We start from the raw sequence: 19,485 nt of genomic DNA, 5'->3' as shown, positions 1-19,485 counted from the left end.
TTTTAGAAATTTTTATTTTTAGGAGATACCAAAAAGTTTCAAAATTTTATATCAAAAATAGTATTTTTGGTAGTGGTAGCGCTACAGGAATGAAATTTGGGGAAGTTGCTACCCTTAATTCATTTATTAAGTTTACTAAATTTCAATATTCTCAGGAAACAGGTACAAATTTTAGAAATTTTTATTTTTGGGAGAAACCAAAAAGTTTCAAAATTTTATATCAAAAATTGTATTTCTAGTAGTAGTAGCCTTACACCAATGAAATTTGGAGAGGTTGCTACCGTTAACTTATTTATTAACTGTACCAAATTTCAAAATTTTAAGACAACAGACTCAGATTTTGTAAATTTTTATTTTTAGAACGAACCAAAAAATATCAAAATTTTATAAAAAAAAAGTATCTTTAGTTATGTAGGTGCTGCAACGATAAAATTTCGGAGGGTTACAGTCCTTATCTCATTTATTAACTGCAACAAATTTCAAAATTCTCAGGCAATAAACTCGGATTTTGGAAATTTTCATATTCAGAACGAACCAAAAAGTTTAAAAATTCTATTAAAAAAAATCGTATTATTGGTTGTGTTCGTGCTAGAAAGATGAAATTTAAGGAGGTAGCTATCCTTAGCCCATTTATTAACTATACTAAATTTCAAAATTTTTATATAACAGACTCAAATTTTAGAAATTTTTATTTTTAGGAGATACCAAAAAGTTTCAAAATTTTATATCAAAAATAGTATTTTTGGTAGTGGTAGCGCTACAGGAATGAAATTTGGGGAAGTTGCTACCCTTAATTCATTTATTAAGTTTACTAAATTTCAATATTCTCAGGAAACAGGTACAAATTTTAGAAATTTTTATTTTTGGGAGAAACCAAAAAGTTTCAAAATTTTATATCAAAAATTGTATTTCTAGTAGTAGTAGCCTTACACCAATGAAATTTGGAGAGGTTGCTACCGTTAACTTATTTATTAACTGTACCAAATTTCAAAATTTTAAGACAACAGACTCAGATTTTGTAAATTTTTATTTTTAGAACGAACCAAAAAATATCAAAATTTTATAAAAAAAAAGTATCTTTAGTTATGTAGGTGCTGCAACGATAAAATTTCGGAGGGTTACAGTCCTTATCTCATTTATTAACTGCAACAAATTTCAAAATTCTCAGGCAATAAACTCGGATTTTGGAAATTTTCATATTCAGAACGAACCAAAAAGTTTAAAAATTCTATTAAAAAAAATCGTATTATTGGTTGTGTTCGTGCTAGAAAGATGAAATTTAAGGAGGTAGCTATCCTTAGCCCATTTATTAACTATACTAAATTTCAAAATTTTTATATAACAGACTCAAATTTTAGAAATTTTTATTTTTAGGAGATACCAAAAAGTTTCAAAATTTTATATCAAAAATAGTATTTTTGGTAGTGGTAGCGCTACAGGAATGAAATTTGGGGAAGTTGCTACCCTTAATTCATTTATTAAGTTTACTAAATTTCAATATTCTCAGGAAACAGGTACAAATTTTAGAAATTTTTATTTTTGGGAGAAACCAAAAAGTTTCAAAATTTTATATCAAAAATTGTATTTCTAGTAGTAGTAGCCTTACACCAATGAAATTTGGAGAGGTTGCTACCCTTAACTTATTTATTAACTGTACCAAATTTCAAAATTTTAAGACAACAGACTCAGATTTTGTAAATTTTTATTTTTAGGACGAACCAAAAAATATCAAAATTTTATAAAAAAAAATTATCTTTAGTTATGTAGGTGCTGCAACGATAAAATTTCGGAGGGTTACAGTCCTTAACTCATTTATTAACTGCAACAAATTTCAAAATTCTCAGGCAATAAACTCGGATTTTGGAAATTTTCATTTTCAGAACGAACCAAAAAGTTTAAAAATTTTATTAAAAAAATCGTATTATTGGTTGTGTTGGTGCTAGAAAGCTGAAATTTTGAGAAGGTTGCTACCCTAAGCCCATTTATTAACTATACCAAATTTCAAAATTTTTAGATAACAGACACAAATATTAGAAATTTTCATTTTTAGAAGAAACCAAAAAGTTTCAAAATTTTATATCAAAAATTGTATTTTTGGTAGTGGTAGCGCTACAGCAATGAAATTAGGGGAGGTTGCTACCCTTAATTCATTTATTAACTGTACTAAATTTCAACATTCTCAAGCAACAGATACAAATTTTAGAAATTTTTATTTTTAGGAGATACCAAAAAGTTTCAAAATTTTATATCAAAAATAGTATTTTTGGTAGTGGTAGCGCTACACCAATGAAATTTGGGAAGGTTGCTACCCTTAACTTATTTATTAACTGTACCAAATTTCAAAATTTTAAGACAACAGACTCAGATTTTGGAAATTTTTATTTTTAGGACGAACCAAAAAATATCAAAATTTTATAAAAAAAAAGTATCTTTAGTTGTGTAGGCGCTACAACGATAAAATTTCGGGGGGTTACAGTCCTTAACTGATTTATTAACTGCAACAAATTTCAAAATTCTCAGGCAACAAACTCGGATTTTGGAAATTTTCATTTTCAGAACGAACCAAAAAGTTTAAAAATTCTATTAAAAAAAATCGTATTATTGGTTGTGTTCGTGCTAGAAAGATGAAATTTAAGGAGGTAGCTATCCTTAGCCCATTTATTAACTATACCAAATTTCAAAATTTTTATATAACAGACTCAAATTTTAGAAATTTTTATTTTTAGGAGATACCAAAAAGTTTCAAAATTTTATATCAAAAATAGTATTTTTGGTAGTGGTAGCGCTACAGGAATGAAATTTGGGGAAGTTGCTACCCTTAATTCATTTATTAAGTTTACTAAATTTCAATATTCTCAGGAAACAGGTACAAATTTTAGAAATTTTTATTTTTGGGAGAAACCAAAAAGTTTCAAAATTTTATATCAAAAATTGTATTTCTAGTAGTAGTAGCCTTACACCAATGAAATTTGGAGAGGTTGCTACCCTTAACTTATTTATTAACTGTACCAAATTTCAAAATTTTAAGACAACAGACTCAGATTTTGTAAATTTTTATTTTTAGGACGAACCAAAAAATATCAAAATTTTATAAAAAAAAGTATCTTTAGTTATGTAGGTGCTGCAACGATAAAATTTCGGAGGGTTACAGTCCTTAACTCATTTATTAACTGCAACAAATTTCAAAATTCTCAGGCAATAAACTCGGATTTTGGAAATTTTCATTTTCAGAACGAACCAAAAAGTTTAAAAATTTTATTAAAAAAATCGTATTATTAGTTGTGTTGGTGCTAAAAAGATGAAATTTTGAGGAGGTTGCTACCCTTAGCCCATTTATTAACTATACTAAATTTCAAAATTTTTAGATAACAGACTCAAAGTTTAGAAATTTTTATTTTTAGAAGAACCAAAAAGTTTCAAAATTTTATATCAAAAATTGTATTTTGGGTAGTGGTAGCGCTACAGCAATAAAATTAGGAGAGGTTGCTACCCTTAATTCATTTATTAACTGTACTACATTTCAACATTCTCAGGCAACAGATACAAATTTTAGAAATTTTTTTTTTGGGAAGAAACAAAAAAGTTTCAAAATTTTATATCAAAAATTGTATTTCTAGTAGTGGTAGCGCTACACCAATGAAATTTGGGAAGGTTGCTACCCTTAACTTATTTATCAACTGTACCAAATTTCAAAATTTTAAGACAACAGACTCAGATTTTGGAAATTTTTATTTTTAGGAGAAACTAAAAAGTTTCAAAATTTTATATCAAAAATTGTATTTCTAGTAGTGGTAGCGCTACAGCAATAAAATTTTCGGAGGTTGCTACCCTTAACTCATTTATGCTACCCTCAACTCATTTATTAACTGTACCAAATTTCAAAATTTTAAGACAACAGACTCAGATTTTGGAAATTTTTATTTTTAGGACAAACCAGAAAGTTTAAAAATTTTATTAAAAAAATCGTATTATTGGTTGTGTTGGTGCTACAAAAATAAAATTTGAGGAGGTTGCTACCCTTAGCCCATTTATTAACTATACTAAATTTCAAAATTTTTAGATAACAGACTCAAAGTTTAGAAATTTTTATTTTTAGAAGAAACCAAAAAGTTTCAAAATTATATATCAAAAATTGTATTTTTGGTAGTGGTAGCGCTGCAGCAATGAAATTAGGGGAGGTTGCTACCCTTAATTCATTTATTAACTGTACTAAATTTCAACATTCTCAAGCAACAGATACAAATTTTAGAAATTTTTATTTTTGGGAGAAACCAAAAAGTTTCAAAATTTTATATCAAAAATTGTATTTCTAGTAGTGGTAGCGCTACACCAATGAAATTTGGGGAGGTTGCTACCCTTAACTTATTTATTAACTGTACCAAATTTCAAAATTTTAAGACAACAGACTCAGATTTTGGAAATTTTTATTTTTAGGATGTACCAAAAAATATCAAAATTTTATAAAAAAAAGTATCTTTAGTTGTGTAGGCGCTACAACGATAAAATTTCATTTATTAACTGCAACAAATTTCAAAATTCTCAGGCAACAAACTCGGATTTTGGAAATTTTCATTTTCAGAACGAACCAAAAAGTTTAAAAATTCTATTAAAAAAAATCGTATTATTGGTTGTGTTCGTGCTAGAAAGATGAAATTTGAGGAGGTTGCTACCCTTAGCCCATTTATTAACTATAGTAAATTTCAAAATTTTTAGATAACAGACTCAAATTTTAGAAATTTTTATTTTTAGGAGAAACCAAAAAGTTTCAAAATTTGATATCAAAAATTGTATTTCTAGTAGTGGTAGCGCTACAGCAATGAAATTTAGGGAGGTTGCTACCCTTTAACTAATTTATTAACTGTACCAAATTTTAAAATTGTCAGGCAACAGACTACGACTTTAGAAATTTTTATTTTTTAGACAAACCAAAAAATTCAAAAAAATCAAAAAAAAATGTATTTTTGGTTGTGTTAGCGCTACGGCGATGAAATTTACGGAGATTGCTACCCTTAACTCATTTATTAGGTGTACTAAATTTCAAAATTTTCAGACAACAGACTCTGATTTTAGAAATTTTTATTTCATATTAAGATTATATGTCGGTGTTTTATGTCCCAACAGGTCGCCGAGGTCAACATTTTTTCTTCGCCGTGTTATCTTCCGGACAAAAGTGAAGGATTTAACCCCCACAATCCATCAAAAATCCATCATTCCTTAATTTACTGTAGCCTCAACAAGACCCAACCATGGTAAGTCACTCAAAGTCTTAACTGAAGTTTAGTGTAATTTCTAGACTGTCCCTCCATGGATCTTACTTCTCCTCTTGGTACTCTACAACTCCACTCCTATTAACTCCTGCAGCGGAAGCAGTTGCAACAGTTGCTGCTCCAACTGCCAACAGCAATGCAGTACTCCCCAATGCGTCACCTCCTGCCAAACCAGCTGCTGCACCCAATCGCACAACTGCTGCTCTAGCTGTCAACAGAGTTGTTCAACCAACCAGTGCAGACAAACCTGTCAAAAAAGCTGTTGTCGGGAACAAAAAGACACTTGTTGTGACAAGAAGACAGTCGTCGTTGTTACCAACCCACCGCGACCTCCACCTGACAGAATAACCGACTGTCCATCCACAGGTTGCACCGGCGGCTCTCTAACCGCCCATGTTAACTCAAAGAACACCATCAACAACCAAAACATTGTAAATTTGACCATTAACGTCAACAGCCACTCGGAAAACAACATCAAAAACGAGTGTGGCGGCACCACTAGAGGCTCGTGCGCCAACAAAACCACCGAAAAGGTCGTCAGAGTACCGGTTAAAGTACCCGTTTATATCACCCGGCCGCAACCAGAGAGAAGATGTTGCGTGGTACTCCAACCCTGCGTCTCCCAAAACTGCAATCCGTACCAATATTCCTGTCATGGGTGCCAAGGGAATTTCGGGTACCGACCCATCAACCCCTGCAGTGAAGGGTGCTCGAGGAGAGAGTCCTGGGATCGGTTCAGTTGCTCCTCTGGGAGTTGCGGGACGAGTACCGTTGACTGCTCGGAATGCAGCGAGGATTTCTATGAGTCGTACGAAGGGTACTCTCAGTGTCACGGCTGCTTCTATAATAATTAGACGTAAATTGTACCATCATGGGTTAGATGTCATGTAAAACAGTTTGATAATAAATCCGTTAATCTCGTCGTTAGATTAGAGGTACTATTTTTTATTGACCACGCACAAGAAGGGATTATCTCGGTTTATCCAAGTTACGTAAGTGTCATTGATGCGTTTTTTGTGAGATTACCACACAACAAACTCGCATTTTTCCAATTTCAATGCTATCGCGATGAAATAAATGAAGGATTTCACCAACACAAATCATTCTTGAGTTTGTTGTTCCTCCAAGAAGACATGGTAAGATCACGATTCTTTTTCCCCCAACTTTACCGCAATTTTTAGCACACTTCTTTGCTTGTGTTTTTGGCGCTGTGCGCCTTCATCCACACCGCCACTTCTTGCAGCGGAAGCAGTTGTAGCAGTTGTTGCTCTAGCTGCCAACAGCAATGCAGTACCCCCCAGTGCACCAGTTCTTGTCAGAGCAGCTGTTGTGGACACTCCCAATCAAACTGCTGTTCTCAGTCCCAAACTTGCTGCTCCAGCTGTCAACAGCAATGCAGCACCCAGCAATGCGTGTCTTCGTGTCAAAACAACTGCTGTAGTCAATCGCAAAGTTGTCAACAAAGCTGTTCAACGAATGAGTGCCGGGAAAACTGCCAGTCCAGCTGCTGTACTGAACGAGAAGATAAAAAAGAAATCATTACTATTACGTACCCCCCAGTAGTCACTGGTACTCCAAGTAGAGTGGTGTTGCCGCCATCCAGTGTTGGAGGTAGTTCCTTGACAGCCAACGTCACCTCAGAGAACGTTATCAACAACCAAAACATCGTAAATTTGACGATCAACGTCGACAGCAACGTGGTGAATAACATTGAAAATAAATGTGGTGGTACCACTGGAGAGACGTGTTCGAGCAAAACCGAGGAAAAAGTCGTCAGAGTCCCGGTTAAAGTGCCTGTTTATATAAACCGGCCGCAGCCGAGACCTCAAAGAAGATGTTGCGTGATTGTCCAGCCGTGTGTCACCCAGGACTGCAATCCGTACCAATACTCCTGTCATGGGTGTCAAGGGAATTTTGGGTACAGACCCATCAATCCCTGCAACCAAGGGTGCTCGAGGAGGGAGTCGTGGGATCGGTACAGTTGCTCCTCGGGGAGTTGTGGGATGAGTACTGTTGATTGCTCGGAATGCAGTGAAGATTTTTACGAGTCGTACCAAGGGTACTCTCAGTGTCATGGCTGCTTTTATAATTAGTGAGATGCGCTGGTTTTTTGTGATGTTTTGAATAAAAAATGTTTGGAAATCTTGGTTTTATTGGGACTGGGCAAGTTAATAACTTTTGGGCAGAAGAAATTCTAAATTCGAAGTCCGTTTTGGTACATCAGGTCAGGACTCAGAGATATTTATAATTAATGAGAATCAACCTTAAAAACACCCTCTGAAAATCTATTTTTTCGTGTTTGTCAGCAAATAACTTAATTAAAAGCGTTTGAAATTTCAGGATGTCGTCAGAGGGCCAAAATTTTGAAGGTTGGAAACAGTCAGTGCTTAATATCTCGGAAACTATTAGAAATATTGGGAAATCGTTTGCGCCATCGTTTTTCTCGCGATTTTTTACATAAAAAAAAGTTCTTAGATTTTATAAAAGTCGAAATTTGCAAATTTTCGCAAAAATTCATGACTAAAACTATAGCCAAACTTCTGATATCGATATCTCGCTTATTTTTTAGAGTAAACTTGAGTTATTATACATCAGTGAACGCAGAATTTTACGCAGATTCCAAATATAAGATTTAAATTCAGATCCGACAACAAATAACTAAGTTATGGTCAATCAAAGTTTCGGAAAGTTGATTTTTATTTTTTCTTATTTTTCGTAATTTTTAAAGTTAAATGTCTCCAAAACTATTTGAGATTTTGAGATGCGGTTTTCGCCATTCTTTTTCTCGGCTCATTTTACGTAAGAAAATGTTCTCAAAAGTCCAAAATTCAATAGTAGATTTTTTGCGAAAAAAAATTCCGATTCAAACGATGAAAATTTTTCAGTTTTCTATTTTTGGCCACAACTCGTAAACTATTTGTCCGATAGATCTCAAATTTGGCCACTCGATAGATTTTGAGCTCCTCTTTCAACCGATGTATAATTCAATGCTATTTTTAATTTTTTGAAATTTTGGGTTGTCGCCAGAGGGCCAAATTTTTGAAGGTTCAAAACAATTCGTGCTCGATATCTAGGAAACTATTTCAGATATTGAGATGCCGTTTGCGTCATCGTTTTACTCGCGATTTTTTACATAAAAAATAGTTCTTTGATTTTTCTACAGTCGAAATTTGCAAATTTTCGCAAAAATTCATGACTAAAACTATGGTCAAATTTCTGATATCGATATCTCGCTTATTTTTTAGAGTAAACTTAAGTTATTATACATCAGTGTACGCAGAATTTTCCGCAGATTCCAAATATGGGATATAAATTCAGATCCGACAACAAATAACTGAGTTATGGTCGATCAAAGTTTCGGAAAGTTGATTTTTATTTTTTCTTATTTTTCGTAATTTTTAAAGTTAAATGTTTCCAAAACTATTTGAGATTTTGAGATGCGGTTTGCGCCATTCTTTTTCTCGGCTCATTTTACGTTAGAAAATGTTCTCAAAAGCCCAAAATTCAATAGTCAATTTTTCGCGAAAAAAAATTCCAACTCAATCGATGAAAATTTTTCATTTTTTTTATTTTTGGCCATAACTCGTAAACTATTTGTCCGATAGATCTCAAATTTGGCCACTAGATAGATTTTGAGCTCCTCTTTCGACCGATGTATAATTCAATGCTATTAAAAGTCGTTTTCAGTTTGAAAACATTGATTGAAAATCACCCTAAAATGATGTTTTCAAAACAGTTTTTTTCCAATACCTCATTTATTTATTAAGCAAACTCAACAAATTTGGGTCTCATTTTACGCAGAATTTTACGCTGAATTCAAAAACATAATAATTTTTTAATATTTGTCAACAAATAATCGAGTTATGGCCGTTTGAAATTTTGGGTTGTCGCCAGAGGGCCAAATTTTTGAAGGCTCAAAACAATTAGTGCTCGATATCTTGGAAACTATTTCAGATATTGAGATGCAGTTTGCGCCATCGTTTTACTCGCGATTTTTTACATTAGAAAAAGTTCTTTGATTTTTCTAGTCGAAATTTGCTAATTTTCGCAAAAATTCAAGACTAAAACTATGCCAAACTTAAACGAAAATTCGTAATTTTGGTAATTTTAGTGCAACAGTTATGAAATTTGAGAAAGTTACTTTTTCTGAATCGTATATTGACTCTATTAAATTTAAAAATTTTAAAGCCAAAAACACAGATTTTAGAAATGTTTATTTTTAAGACCAATCAAAAATTGCAGACACCTGTGTAAATTTTCGAAACTCTCGCTTATTTTTTGGAGTAAACTTGCGTTATTGACATCATTTTACGCAGAATTTTCCGCGGATTCCAAATCTAAGATTGAAATTCTGATTCGACAACACATAACTGAGTTATAAGCGATCAAAGTTTCGGATATTAAATTTTGGACTTGTAAAATTTTCAAAGCTCAATATCTCCGAAATTACAAACATTTTGAAAAACGGTTTTCACCATCGTTTTTCTCGGCTCATTTTACTTTAGAATCCAAAGTCAAAAATCCAATGGTTAATTATTAGGGCAAAATAAAACTTCGACAATTTTCAAGGCATTTTCGAAAATTCTGAATCATCTTTAGAAAATTCAAAAATTTGTAATTCGTGATCTAAAATTCTGTCACTTAGAACACTTCATAAACGCCTCTTAATTAGTAACAAGTCTACCAAATTTGACTGCATTTGCGTCAAAATTGTCGAATTTACAGAATCTGAAATAATATTTTTTCAAAAAAATATCTGAAACCGGCCCTGATGGTGCAAAACAGACTTCAGATTCGGAATCAGAAGATATTTCCACTTTATTTATTATCACCAAACTTGTTTACGAGTTCATTCAATTCCCTTTATAAAATCCATCTCAAATTAATTTGTCCCTCTCGCTGCAAAATTTTATAATTACGCAACAAATAAAAACCAACAAAAAAATCACACAGCAAATCCAAAGCTCAAATTCTTTAATTTCGTGCGTTTTTTGTTATCATGTTATCAACATCCAACAAAGTGATTCTTTTTTTTTGTGCATGATTTAATTAGCTTAGAAACTCGTCCAATCAACAATCAACATTGGACATCTAGCCAATGAATGGAAAGTTACGATCGAGTTGATTGTTTCGTTGCGTTTTTTGTAGTAAAAAACACTTCGATAAAGATAATGCCAGCCAATGAACAAACTCTTTTTTGGGTTTAATTTCCGACTCCTCCATTTTGTTACGACGAATGGGTGGATCCTTAAATAAAAATTCCCAAAATAGGTCTTTTTCCCTGAAAATTAAAACCAAATATGATCAATACATATACAGAGTGTTATCAAAAAAAAAGAAATTATCGGCCACAACTTGCATAATTCGTACTATTTATGTCTCCCAAATACGAATTAAATTTGATAACACGAAATTTAATCAAAAACTTCGTTATCAAAATATAAGCTTAGAAAACACAATTTCAAAAGACAGTGCGAATTATTTGGTCGCCCAGTTAAGACATGGTCAATCATCACCAAACAGTTTTCCTTCTGCTGTCTTCCCTCCTCACTGTGGCTCTCTGCAACCCGACTTGCAACCGCTGCGACACCCAGTGCTGCTGCTTTTCCACCTGCTGCCACCAAACATGTTGCGATTCCCATCCTTGCAACGTGACGACGACGTCGCCGAGCTCCACCACTTCCACGACCTCTCCGACTTCCACCTCCACGACCTCTGCGACTTCTACCACTGAAGAGAGCACAGATCTTCCAAGGACAAAAAATATTACAATTAACATTTCAAACTTGAATAACATTACGAATTTGAACGTGATAAATGTCAATATTTCTGTGAATAGTCGCGTGGTTAACAATGTTAGTAATGTTTGTGGTGGTGGTCGCAACTGTACCGTTACTGTACGACCGACTAGAGTTACTTCAACGACGATGGTAACGCCTAAGACAACTAGGAGAAGAAGATGCTGCGTTATTATAAGACCGTGTCTGGGTAGGGGGTGTAACCTTTACCACCAACAGTGTGGACGGATGTGTAGGGGAAGCTATGGGTTTCAACCCATAAACCCCTGCCCAGATGGGTGCTATAAGAAGGCGACGTGGGAGAAGCAAACTTGCGGTTTTGGAGGATGTCAAACAAGCGAAGTTGATTGCTCTGGTTGCACCGAAGACTTTTATCAAACTTATGGAGGGTTTTCGAGTTGTCATGGTTGTTTTGCCGAATACTGAAATAACCAAAGAAATGTAGTTTTTCGCTTAGTTGAATAAATCTTATTATTGGTAAATAAACGATTAAATTTACTTGCGAAATAAAGAAAAACGGAAATCTTCCATTTTTAGACACAATTGTAATTAAAAATAAGAACAGATTAGAGTTTGATGTTTATAGGAAAGACACCAGTACTCTTCGCTACATCACTGCAGACTCCCAGCATTTTCCTCAACATAAGATGGCGAGTCTGAATTTTCTTGTTTACAAGCTTTTAAATTTTCCATTAAACAAATTTAGATTCACAAAGAAATTAAAATTATTAAAGACGCTGCTAGTTGTAACGGTTTCGATCCCAACATTGTTGATAAAATAGTTAGAAAATTTAGATTGGTTCTATTAGCGATTAGTTCTATTCTATTCAAAACTGACAAATTTATATACATTTTTTATAAATTTAAATTTCGACCGCTTCATGGTCAAAATAAAAAAATTTAAAATCCGCAATTCGTGATCTAAAATTTTGTACTTTCGTACACTTAATAAACGCCTATTAGATAACAAGTTCACCAAACTTGACAGCATTAACGTCAAAACTGACGCATTTACATTTTTTTTTTATAAATTTGAATTTCGAGCGCGCGCTTCATGGGTCAAAATAAAAATTTCTAAAATCCGTAATTCGTGGTCTAAAATTTTGTTATTTAGTACACTTTATAAACGCCTTTTAAGTAAGAAGTCCACCAATTTTGACAGCATTAGCGCCAAAACTAACAAATTTACAAAATTTTTAAAAATATTTGAATTTCGAGTTCTTCATGGTCGAAATAAAAAATTCTAAAATCCGTAATTCGTGATCTAAAATTTTATACTTTCGTACACTTAATAAACGTCTATTAGATAACAAGTTCACCAAATTTCACAGCATTAGCGTTAAAACTGACGCATTTACAATTTTTTTTTAATTTGAATTTCGAGCGCTTCATGGTCAAAATGAAAATTTTTTAAATCTGCTATTCGTGATCTAAAATTTTGTAATTTCGTACACTTAATAAACACCTATTAAGTAACAAGTCCACCAAATTTGACAGCAATAACGTCAAAACTGACAAATTTACAATTATTCTTTAAAAATTTAAATTTCGAGTTTTTCATAGCCGAAATAAAAATTTCTAAAATCCGCTATTCGTGATCTAAAATTTTGTAATTTTGTACACTTAATAAACGCTTATTAAATAACAAGTCCACCAATATTGACAATAGTAGCGTCAAAACTGACAAATATACAAAATTTTTAAAAATATTTGAATTTTGAGTACTTTATGGTCAAAACAAACAGTTCTAAAATCCGCAATTCGTGGTCTAAAATTTTATTATTTAGTATAGTTTATAAACGTCTTTTAAGTAAAAAGTCCACCAATTTTGACAGCATTAGCGCCAAAACTAACAAATTTACAAAAATTTTTAAAATATTTGAATTTCGAGTGCTTCATAGTCGAAATAAAAAATTTCTAAAATCCGCAATTCGTGATCTAAAATTTTGTAATTTCGTATTCCTAATAAATGGCTATTAAATAACAGGTCCACCAAATTTGACAGCATTAGCGCCAAAACTGACAAATTGACAATTTTTTTTTAATTTTAATTTCGAGTTCTTCATAGCCGAAATAAAAATTTCTAAAATCCGCTGTTCGTGATCTAAAATTTTGTAATTTTGTACACTTAATAAACGCTTATTATAACAAGTCCACCAAATTTAACAATATTAGCGTCAAAACTGACAAATATACAAAATTTTTAAAAATATTTGAATTTTGAGTACTTTGTGGTCAAAATAAAAATTTCTAAAATCCGCAATTCGTGGTCTACAATTGTGTACTTTCGTACACTTAATAAATGCCTATTAAATAACAGATTGACCAAATTTGACAGCATGAGCGTCAAAACTGACAAATTTACAAAATAAAAGCAAAATGAATTTTGAGTTCTTCATGGTCGAAAAAAATTTTTCTAAAATCCGCAATTCGTGATCTAAAATTTTGTAATTTCGTATTCCTAATAAATGCCTATTAAATAACAGGTCCACCAAATTTGACAGCATTAGCGTCAAAACTGACAAATTTACTGAATTTAAGAAAAAAAAATTAAATTCGAGTTCTTCATAGTAGAAATAAAAATTTCTAAAATCCGCTATTCGTGATCTAAAATTGTTATTTCGTGCACTTAATAAACGTCTGTCAGATAATAAATCCACCAATATTGTCAATATTAGCGTCAAAACTGACAAACATACAAAATTTTTTAAAATATTTGAATTTTGAGTTTTTTATGGTCGAAGTAAAAAATTCTAAAATGCGCAATTCGTGATCTAAAATTTTGTAATTTCGTATTCCTAATAAATGCCTATTAAATAACAGGTCCACCAAATTTGACAGCATTAGCGTCAAAACTGACAGATTTACTGAATTTAAGAAAAAAAAATTAAATTCGAGTTCTTCATAGTAGAAATAAAAATTTCTAAAATCCGCTATTCGTGATCTAAAATTGTTATTTCGTGCACTTAATAAACGTCTGTTAGATAATAAGTCCACCAATATTGTCAATATTAGCGTCAAAACTGACAAACATACAAAATTTTTTAAAATATTTGAATTTTGAGTTTTTTATGGTCGAAGTAAAAAATTCTAAAATGCGCAATTCGTGATCTAAAATTTTGTAATTTTATACACTTTATATATAAACGCCTTTTAAGTAAAAAGTGTACCAATTTTGACAGCAGTAGCGTCAAAACTGACTACAATTGTTTGTTTATAAATTTGAATTTCGAGATCTTCTAAAAATTTTTAAAATCTGCAATTCGTGATGTAAAATTAATATTTGTCTAAGAGAAAACAATGATTTTAGTTAAAAAAAAAATAGAAATTTAGTGTTTAGGAATAGTTATTTGTGTACCAAGGCCAAAAAGTGTCACTTTTGGCCGTGTTACACACAAGATTTTTTAAGCGACATCATTAAATTTACCAGTTAATTAATTTTTATTTATGATTTATTAATTTAATCATTGATAAAAACTGAATAGTTGTAAATATTTATGAATCCTTCAGAAAAGTTCCTATTTTCTGTATTTACATTTGCAGCTTCACAATTTGTATGAATTGGGTTTGATGTGCTTTTTGATGTTGATGCAGCAGCACTTTGTTGCACTTTACAGAAGTTTGCCGATTTGATTTTACCCAAATAATGATAAAATTGGAGGTAATATCGGTACCTTGACGTAATATGCAAAACTATGGATAGATGGCGCGACCATAGATCGGCCAAAAATGTTTGCGGCCAGAAAACACTTACTTTTAGGCAGGTTTTGAGGCCTAAAACCTCCATATTTAGTTTAAGTCGCCTAAAAATTGTAGTTTTGATAATTTTTGTCAACACCAAGTTTTGATTCAATACATTTCTTTGAATAAATCTATTGAACAACACTAAAATTAATTAAAACTTTAAAGCTCCCTTCTGATTTATTCCCACGAAAAGTGATTCCACTAACGAGCAATGTTCTCACCAGCGCCGACTCGTCAAAAAAGAAGGGTACAAATGGCACATCAGTCGACAGAGTGGGTAATTCATTAATTCGTCGATTGATTGCATCCATCCGACCGTTGTGATTGGATTAGTTAGCAAAACTCGCAAAGCTGAGAGTTGATGCACTTGTACAATGCATGACGGCACATGCAGAAGAGGACGCGTGTGAGCGGATGCAGCCACAAGTGGTCATTGAGAGCTGCAAGCATTGCAAGAGGCTCGAGAGCGGGCACCTGCTGAGGAGGACAGGAGCCACTTTAAGATAACGAAGGCTTGCTAGGAAGAGGACGAGATCGACTTTACGGGTGAAGAGCCTGCGGGAAAATGGGGTTGTAATAGCGATGGATATTTGGAAAAAAAAGACAAATCTGCACATGACGCTAATTTAAAAACTTTCCGGAAAACACCACTAAAACGAAATATATTTTCAATCTTCCTTATTAATAATTGAAGTGACTGCTCTTTGACGTCTCATTCCTCCCCATTTAGCAAATCGAAAGGGAAAAATCCGCCAACAGGTGCCGATATTAAAATCGCATCAATCCACCCCGAACAGCCCTCCCTTCTTAATTAAAGCAAACTTTGAAAATCGACGAAGAACTGTTGAAAGCGAATTATAAAAATTCGCCGCACGGAAAAATTCTTTGATCTTTGGAATTACGCAAATGCGTCCACATGCAGTTGCACCCGAGAATTATGCAAGTTTGGAGATGTTTGCGTTGGAAAGAACGCATGTTGAGCAATCGCGCTTCAGCCGTGACCCGGCAGATTTTTGTGTGCTATAATAGGAAAGTAATATCGTTAGAGGAAGTTTATGCAATGACATAAATGTTGATAAGCATTTTATTCTTCAGAGGGTCGAAGAATAAAAAGTTAACGAGGGACGTTTTAGGCAAATGCGTTTTAGACGGGGAGACAATTTTGGGGCAAAATTCGTACAAGTTTAGTCACTAATTCTAAAATTTTCTTTGTTTCTTACCGTTTTTTACAAGTTGGCGCATTTGAGAAAAATTCACTAACTGTCAATTGTCAAATTCTGGGGGACGATGCTGCCAACCATGTCAGCTTCAAGCTTCCAAAGTAAATTTAGCACGATTCCAACTTTAAATAAAGAAATAGCTGCAAAAGTTTACACTTGCGATCTCTGTGTAAATTTTCGAAAATTCTTGGGTTTAAATCGGGCTTTCAAATTAGGGAAAAATTAAAAATATAGCGAAAGCTACTCAAGGTCATTGGTTTTGCTGCCATCTGTTATATTATACTCATTAAAAAGTAAAGTTGGCACCAGCTTATGGGAATTTTTATCAGTAACAGTTGGCAAGAAAAGCGTTTGACCTTGACGCAACTGACATTCGTGAAGGCTATTTTTCCTGCAAAAAAATTTCGTAGGCGCTAAATTTAAAATGCGGCTGTGTGATTAGTAGTTCAGTAGAGACAATTCCTGCGAGATGTCAAACAAGAACTGTCACATTTTTGTTATTTTTAGTGCAGATTGTCAGGTATTTTGTTATACAGTGACGTCCAATAAAAAGTCGGGCAGCTTTTGAACGACATGGTAATCTAGGCCAAAAATTAATCTATTGAACTACTGATAGGACGTTATCATAACTACCAACAATAGAGATTTAAATTTTTTTAACCTAAGCAAAAAAACATAAGCGAACCACTGTACTTACACCCGCGGCCAAATTATTTTGGGCGTCAAAGTCATTTGATTGTTATGAAGTGTAAAGCATCCTGTATGAATTTGGCTATTACTGTTACTTTTGACAATATTAATTAAAATTTGCACGTCAAATTCTCAGTAAAGCCTAGACTACATTCAAATTCTCAAAATTTAGATTTAGCCTAATATAATTATCGTTATGCCTACTTTGAAAGCCTGTTTGACAGCTTAACTTTTCCTCCTGATGTCTAAAATTACTCCTTTGTAAATCAATAAATCCTCTACAGGAAAAATAACCTGTAGATGCGGTGCAAATTTGCTAAAACTTGTGAAATCCGTATTTATATCTCTCTTTTGAAACAAATTTTCAACTACAGTGGCGACCAAAATAAAGTGGTATAGTATATCCGGTGAGAGATTAGGTGATCTTGACAGTTGACATCTAGGTTGGTAGTAAATAATGCAGCAAAATACTCTAAAAACACTAAATTCCTACGCAAACTGAGTCGACTCATTTTGTTATTTTAAATATCGCGCGTTTTATACACTTTTTATCGCGTAGATCTAGTGACTTTTCTGTCATTCAGTTTCTCACTGTAATCTTGGACCACATTTATTCAAAAATTGAGCTGAGTTAAACAGGCTCTCAAAGTAGGCATAATGACAATTTTTGTAGGCATGACATTAACAAAACAAAAGAAAAAAATGACATTGACGCATGTTTACCGTTGTAGATTATTTGTACAGTAGTTTCACTATTTTCTTTTACTTTTAAACGAATCTGCAATCTTCAAAACATTTTTACATTGTAGGCACAGATTATCCCTCGTAGTTAATAATTTTTCAGGTAGTAATAATAACGTCTTATTAGTAGTTCAAACGTCACATTTTCGGCTTGGTTTAAATGCCGTTCAAAATCTGCACCCCTTTATTTTCGCCGTCACTGCATTATCAATTAATTTGAGACGTTGCTACACCCTCAAAAATCGCTACATTCAATTTTCCCCTAATTTTTTCCCTAAAAAATTTTCACTTTCACAGTAATTTCTTTACTCAAGATTGCAATCTTGACAAACTTAGCAATTTTTATATCAGAGGGTTGGCAGCATTGTCCCACCAGTGCTTTTTGACAGCGTTGACATTAAAATTGTTGCACATCAACCTTACTTGAGTGAAGTGAAAATTTCTCCAAATGTGGCTGCTAGTTATAAACGGTAAGAAACAAATTAACTTCCCCGATCGTCTTTTGTACCCCAAAACCCAAAGAATATGTGACCTTGGGTGGGTTTGCAACCAAAGCCAACTAAGTTTTTAGAGCTTGGTGCTTAAAACCTCCAATACCCCAACATTGATCATAACATTGTTTACGTCCAAGTTTATTGTCACTCAGCAAACAAATATTAACGACATCATATTTACCGCAGGCAGTAATAGAACGCGAAACGATGATTTATGACCTCTTCTTGCACACGCCACTGCCACATCCCGCGTAAATAGAATTTATCGCCTCAAGATGGCGCCAGGAATTAGCACGTGCCCCCTGTAATTACTCTAATTATGCGGTATATCGAGAGACCGTTGACTAACGATATTGTTTTGATAGCGCAATGTCCGTGACGTATGCAGATGGCGAAGCAGTCAGCTGGTTGTCCAGGTGGTGCAGCTGGATCGTGACAAAGCAACAAGTTCGAACCGCCCTCCCCTACTAAATCGTTGGATGCGAGAAATTTAAATTTAATATCGGCTCTATATTACACAAAGCGGCCTGATTAAAATGGGAAATTATTAAAAAGAGACGTTGGCAATATGGAAGCTGAGCCTCGGATGCGTGTGCTGGACAGATGGTAGGGAAAAGCGTGCGTGTAGCAGATGGCGAATTAAATTATCAAATGGATGGGCTTTCAAAACACCCAAGAGAAATATCCGGTTTGGTGGCGTGTGATATGGTCGGGCTGATTCGGCCAGGTGGATGGAGGTGCTGATTTGAGAAAATCGCGATTTTGCGCCATGGATTCGAGTACAGTTTAACAAACGCTCTAGTGCGGTTATGGCTTTGACTTTTTAAATCGTTTATAGCCACCTTACCGCAAACCCCCATAAACATAATAACGCTCAAATGGTTGGGTCTCATCTAATAAATATTTTTTCCCTGCTGGTCAGTCTTACAAACCAACTCCTTACAGGTCTACATTTTGAGGTGATTTTTTTACTCAACTGACCCAAACTTACTCAAATTGATGATAAACGCAATTATATTAATTGGGGATACTAGAGAAAAAAATCCGTGGATTGGAACATTTGGAAATTTGTGGAGTTTATACATCTTGACTGTCTTATTAATAGTACCAATTTAGAAAAATTTAAACCAAAAAGGAGTATATTTAGAAATTTTGATTTGGACAACTAAAAATGTTAATTTTTTTAACATTGTAATTTCGTTATTTTTAGTGCGAGAGGAACGAAATTTATGCATGTTGTTTCTTTTGTTCGTTTTAGTAATCACTAATTTGCAAAAATTTAGATCAAAAAGTCGAATTTTTGTTTTAAGACCAAAAAAATGACACCAATTTTTTTTAATCTTGTAATTTCTTTGTTTTTTATGCGATTTTAACGAAATTTGTGGAGATTGTCACTCTCAACTGCCTTATTAAGAGCGTCAACTTATAAAAATTTAGACCGAAAAAGAGAATTTTTAGAAATTTTGATTTGGACAACAGTGAAAATGTCAATTGTTTTCAACACTGTAATTTCTTTATTTTTAGTGCGACA

The 19,485-nt window shown here is 33.2% G+C and overlaps 2 protein-coding genes across 2 annotated transcripts; both read left to right on the top strand.

Annotated features, from left to right (window-relative positions):
* Positions 1 to 5,174: 5,174 nt before the first annotated feature.
* Positions 5,175 to 6,201, top strand: LOC148180098 (uncharacterized). The gene is made up of 2 exons (XM_088029770.1): positions 5,175 to 5,249; positions 5,294 to 6,201. Exons 1-2 carry the CDS (start codon positions 5,247 to 5,249, stop codon positions 6,119 to 6,121), a joined length of 831 nt encoding a protein of 276 aa, XP_087885896.1. The 5' UTR covers positions 5,175 to 5,246; the 3' UTR covers positions 6,122 to 6,201.
* Positions 6,172 to 7,409, top strand: LOC148180097 (uncharacterized). The gene is made up of 2 exons (XM_088029771.1): positions 6,172 to 6,403; positions 6,449 to 7,409. Exons 1-2 carry the CDS (start codon positions 6,401 to 6,403, stop codon positions 7,358 to 7,360), a joined length of 915 nt encoding a protein of 304 aa, XP_087885897.1. The 5' UTR covers positions 6,172 to 6,400; the 3' UTR covers positions 7,361 to 7,409.
* The last annotated feature ends 12,076 nt before the right edge of the window (positions 7,410 to 19,485 follow it).

The sequence above is a fragment of the Gnatocerus cornutus genome, chromosome 2 (assembly GCF_029298725.1).
Source record: "Gnatocerus cornutus isolate USDA-ARS CGAHR chromosome 2, icGnaCorn1.1, whole genome shotgun sequence".
Taxonomy (NCBI): Eukaryota; Metazoa; Arthropoda; class Insecta; order Coleoptera; family Tenebrionidae; genus Gnatocerus; species Gnatocerus cornutus.
Note: the sequence above shows the minus strand (reverse complement) of the source record. Positions and strands in the feature narration are given on the sequence as shown.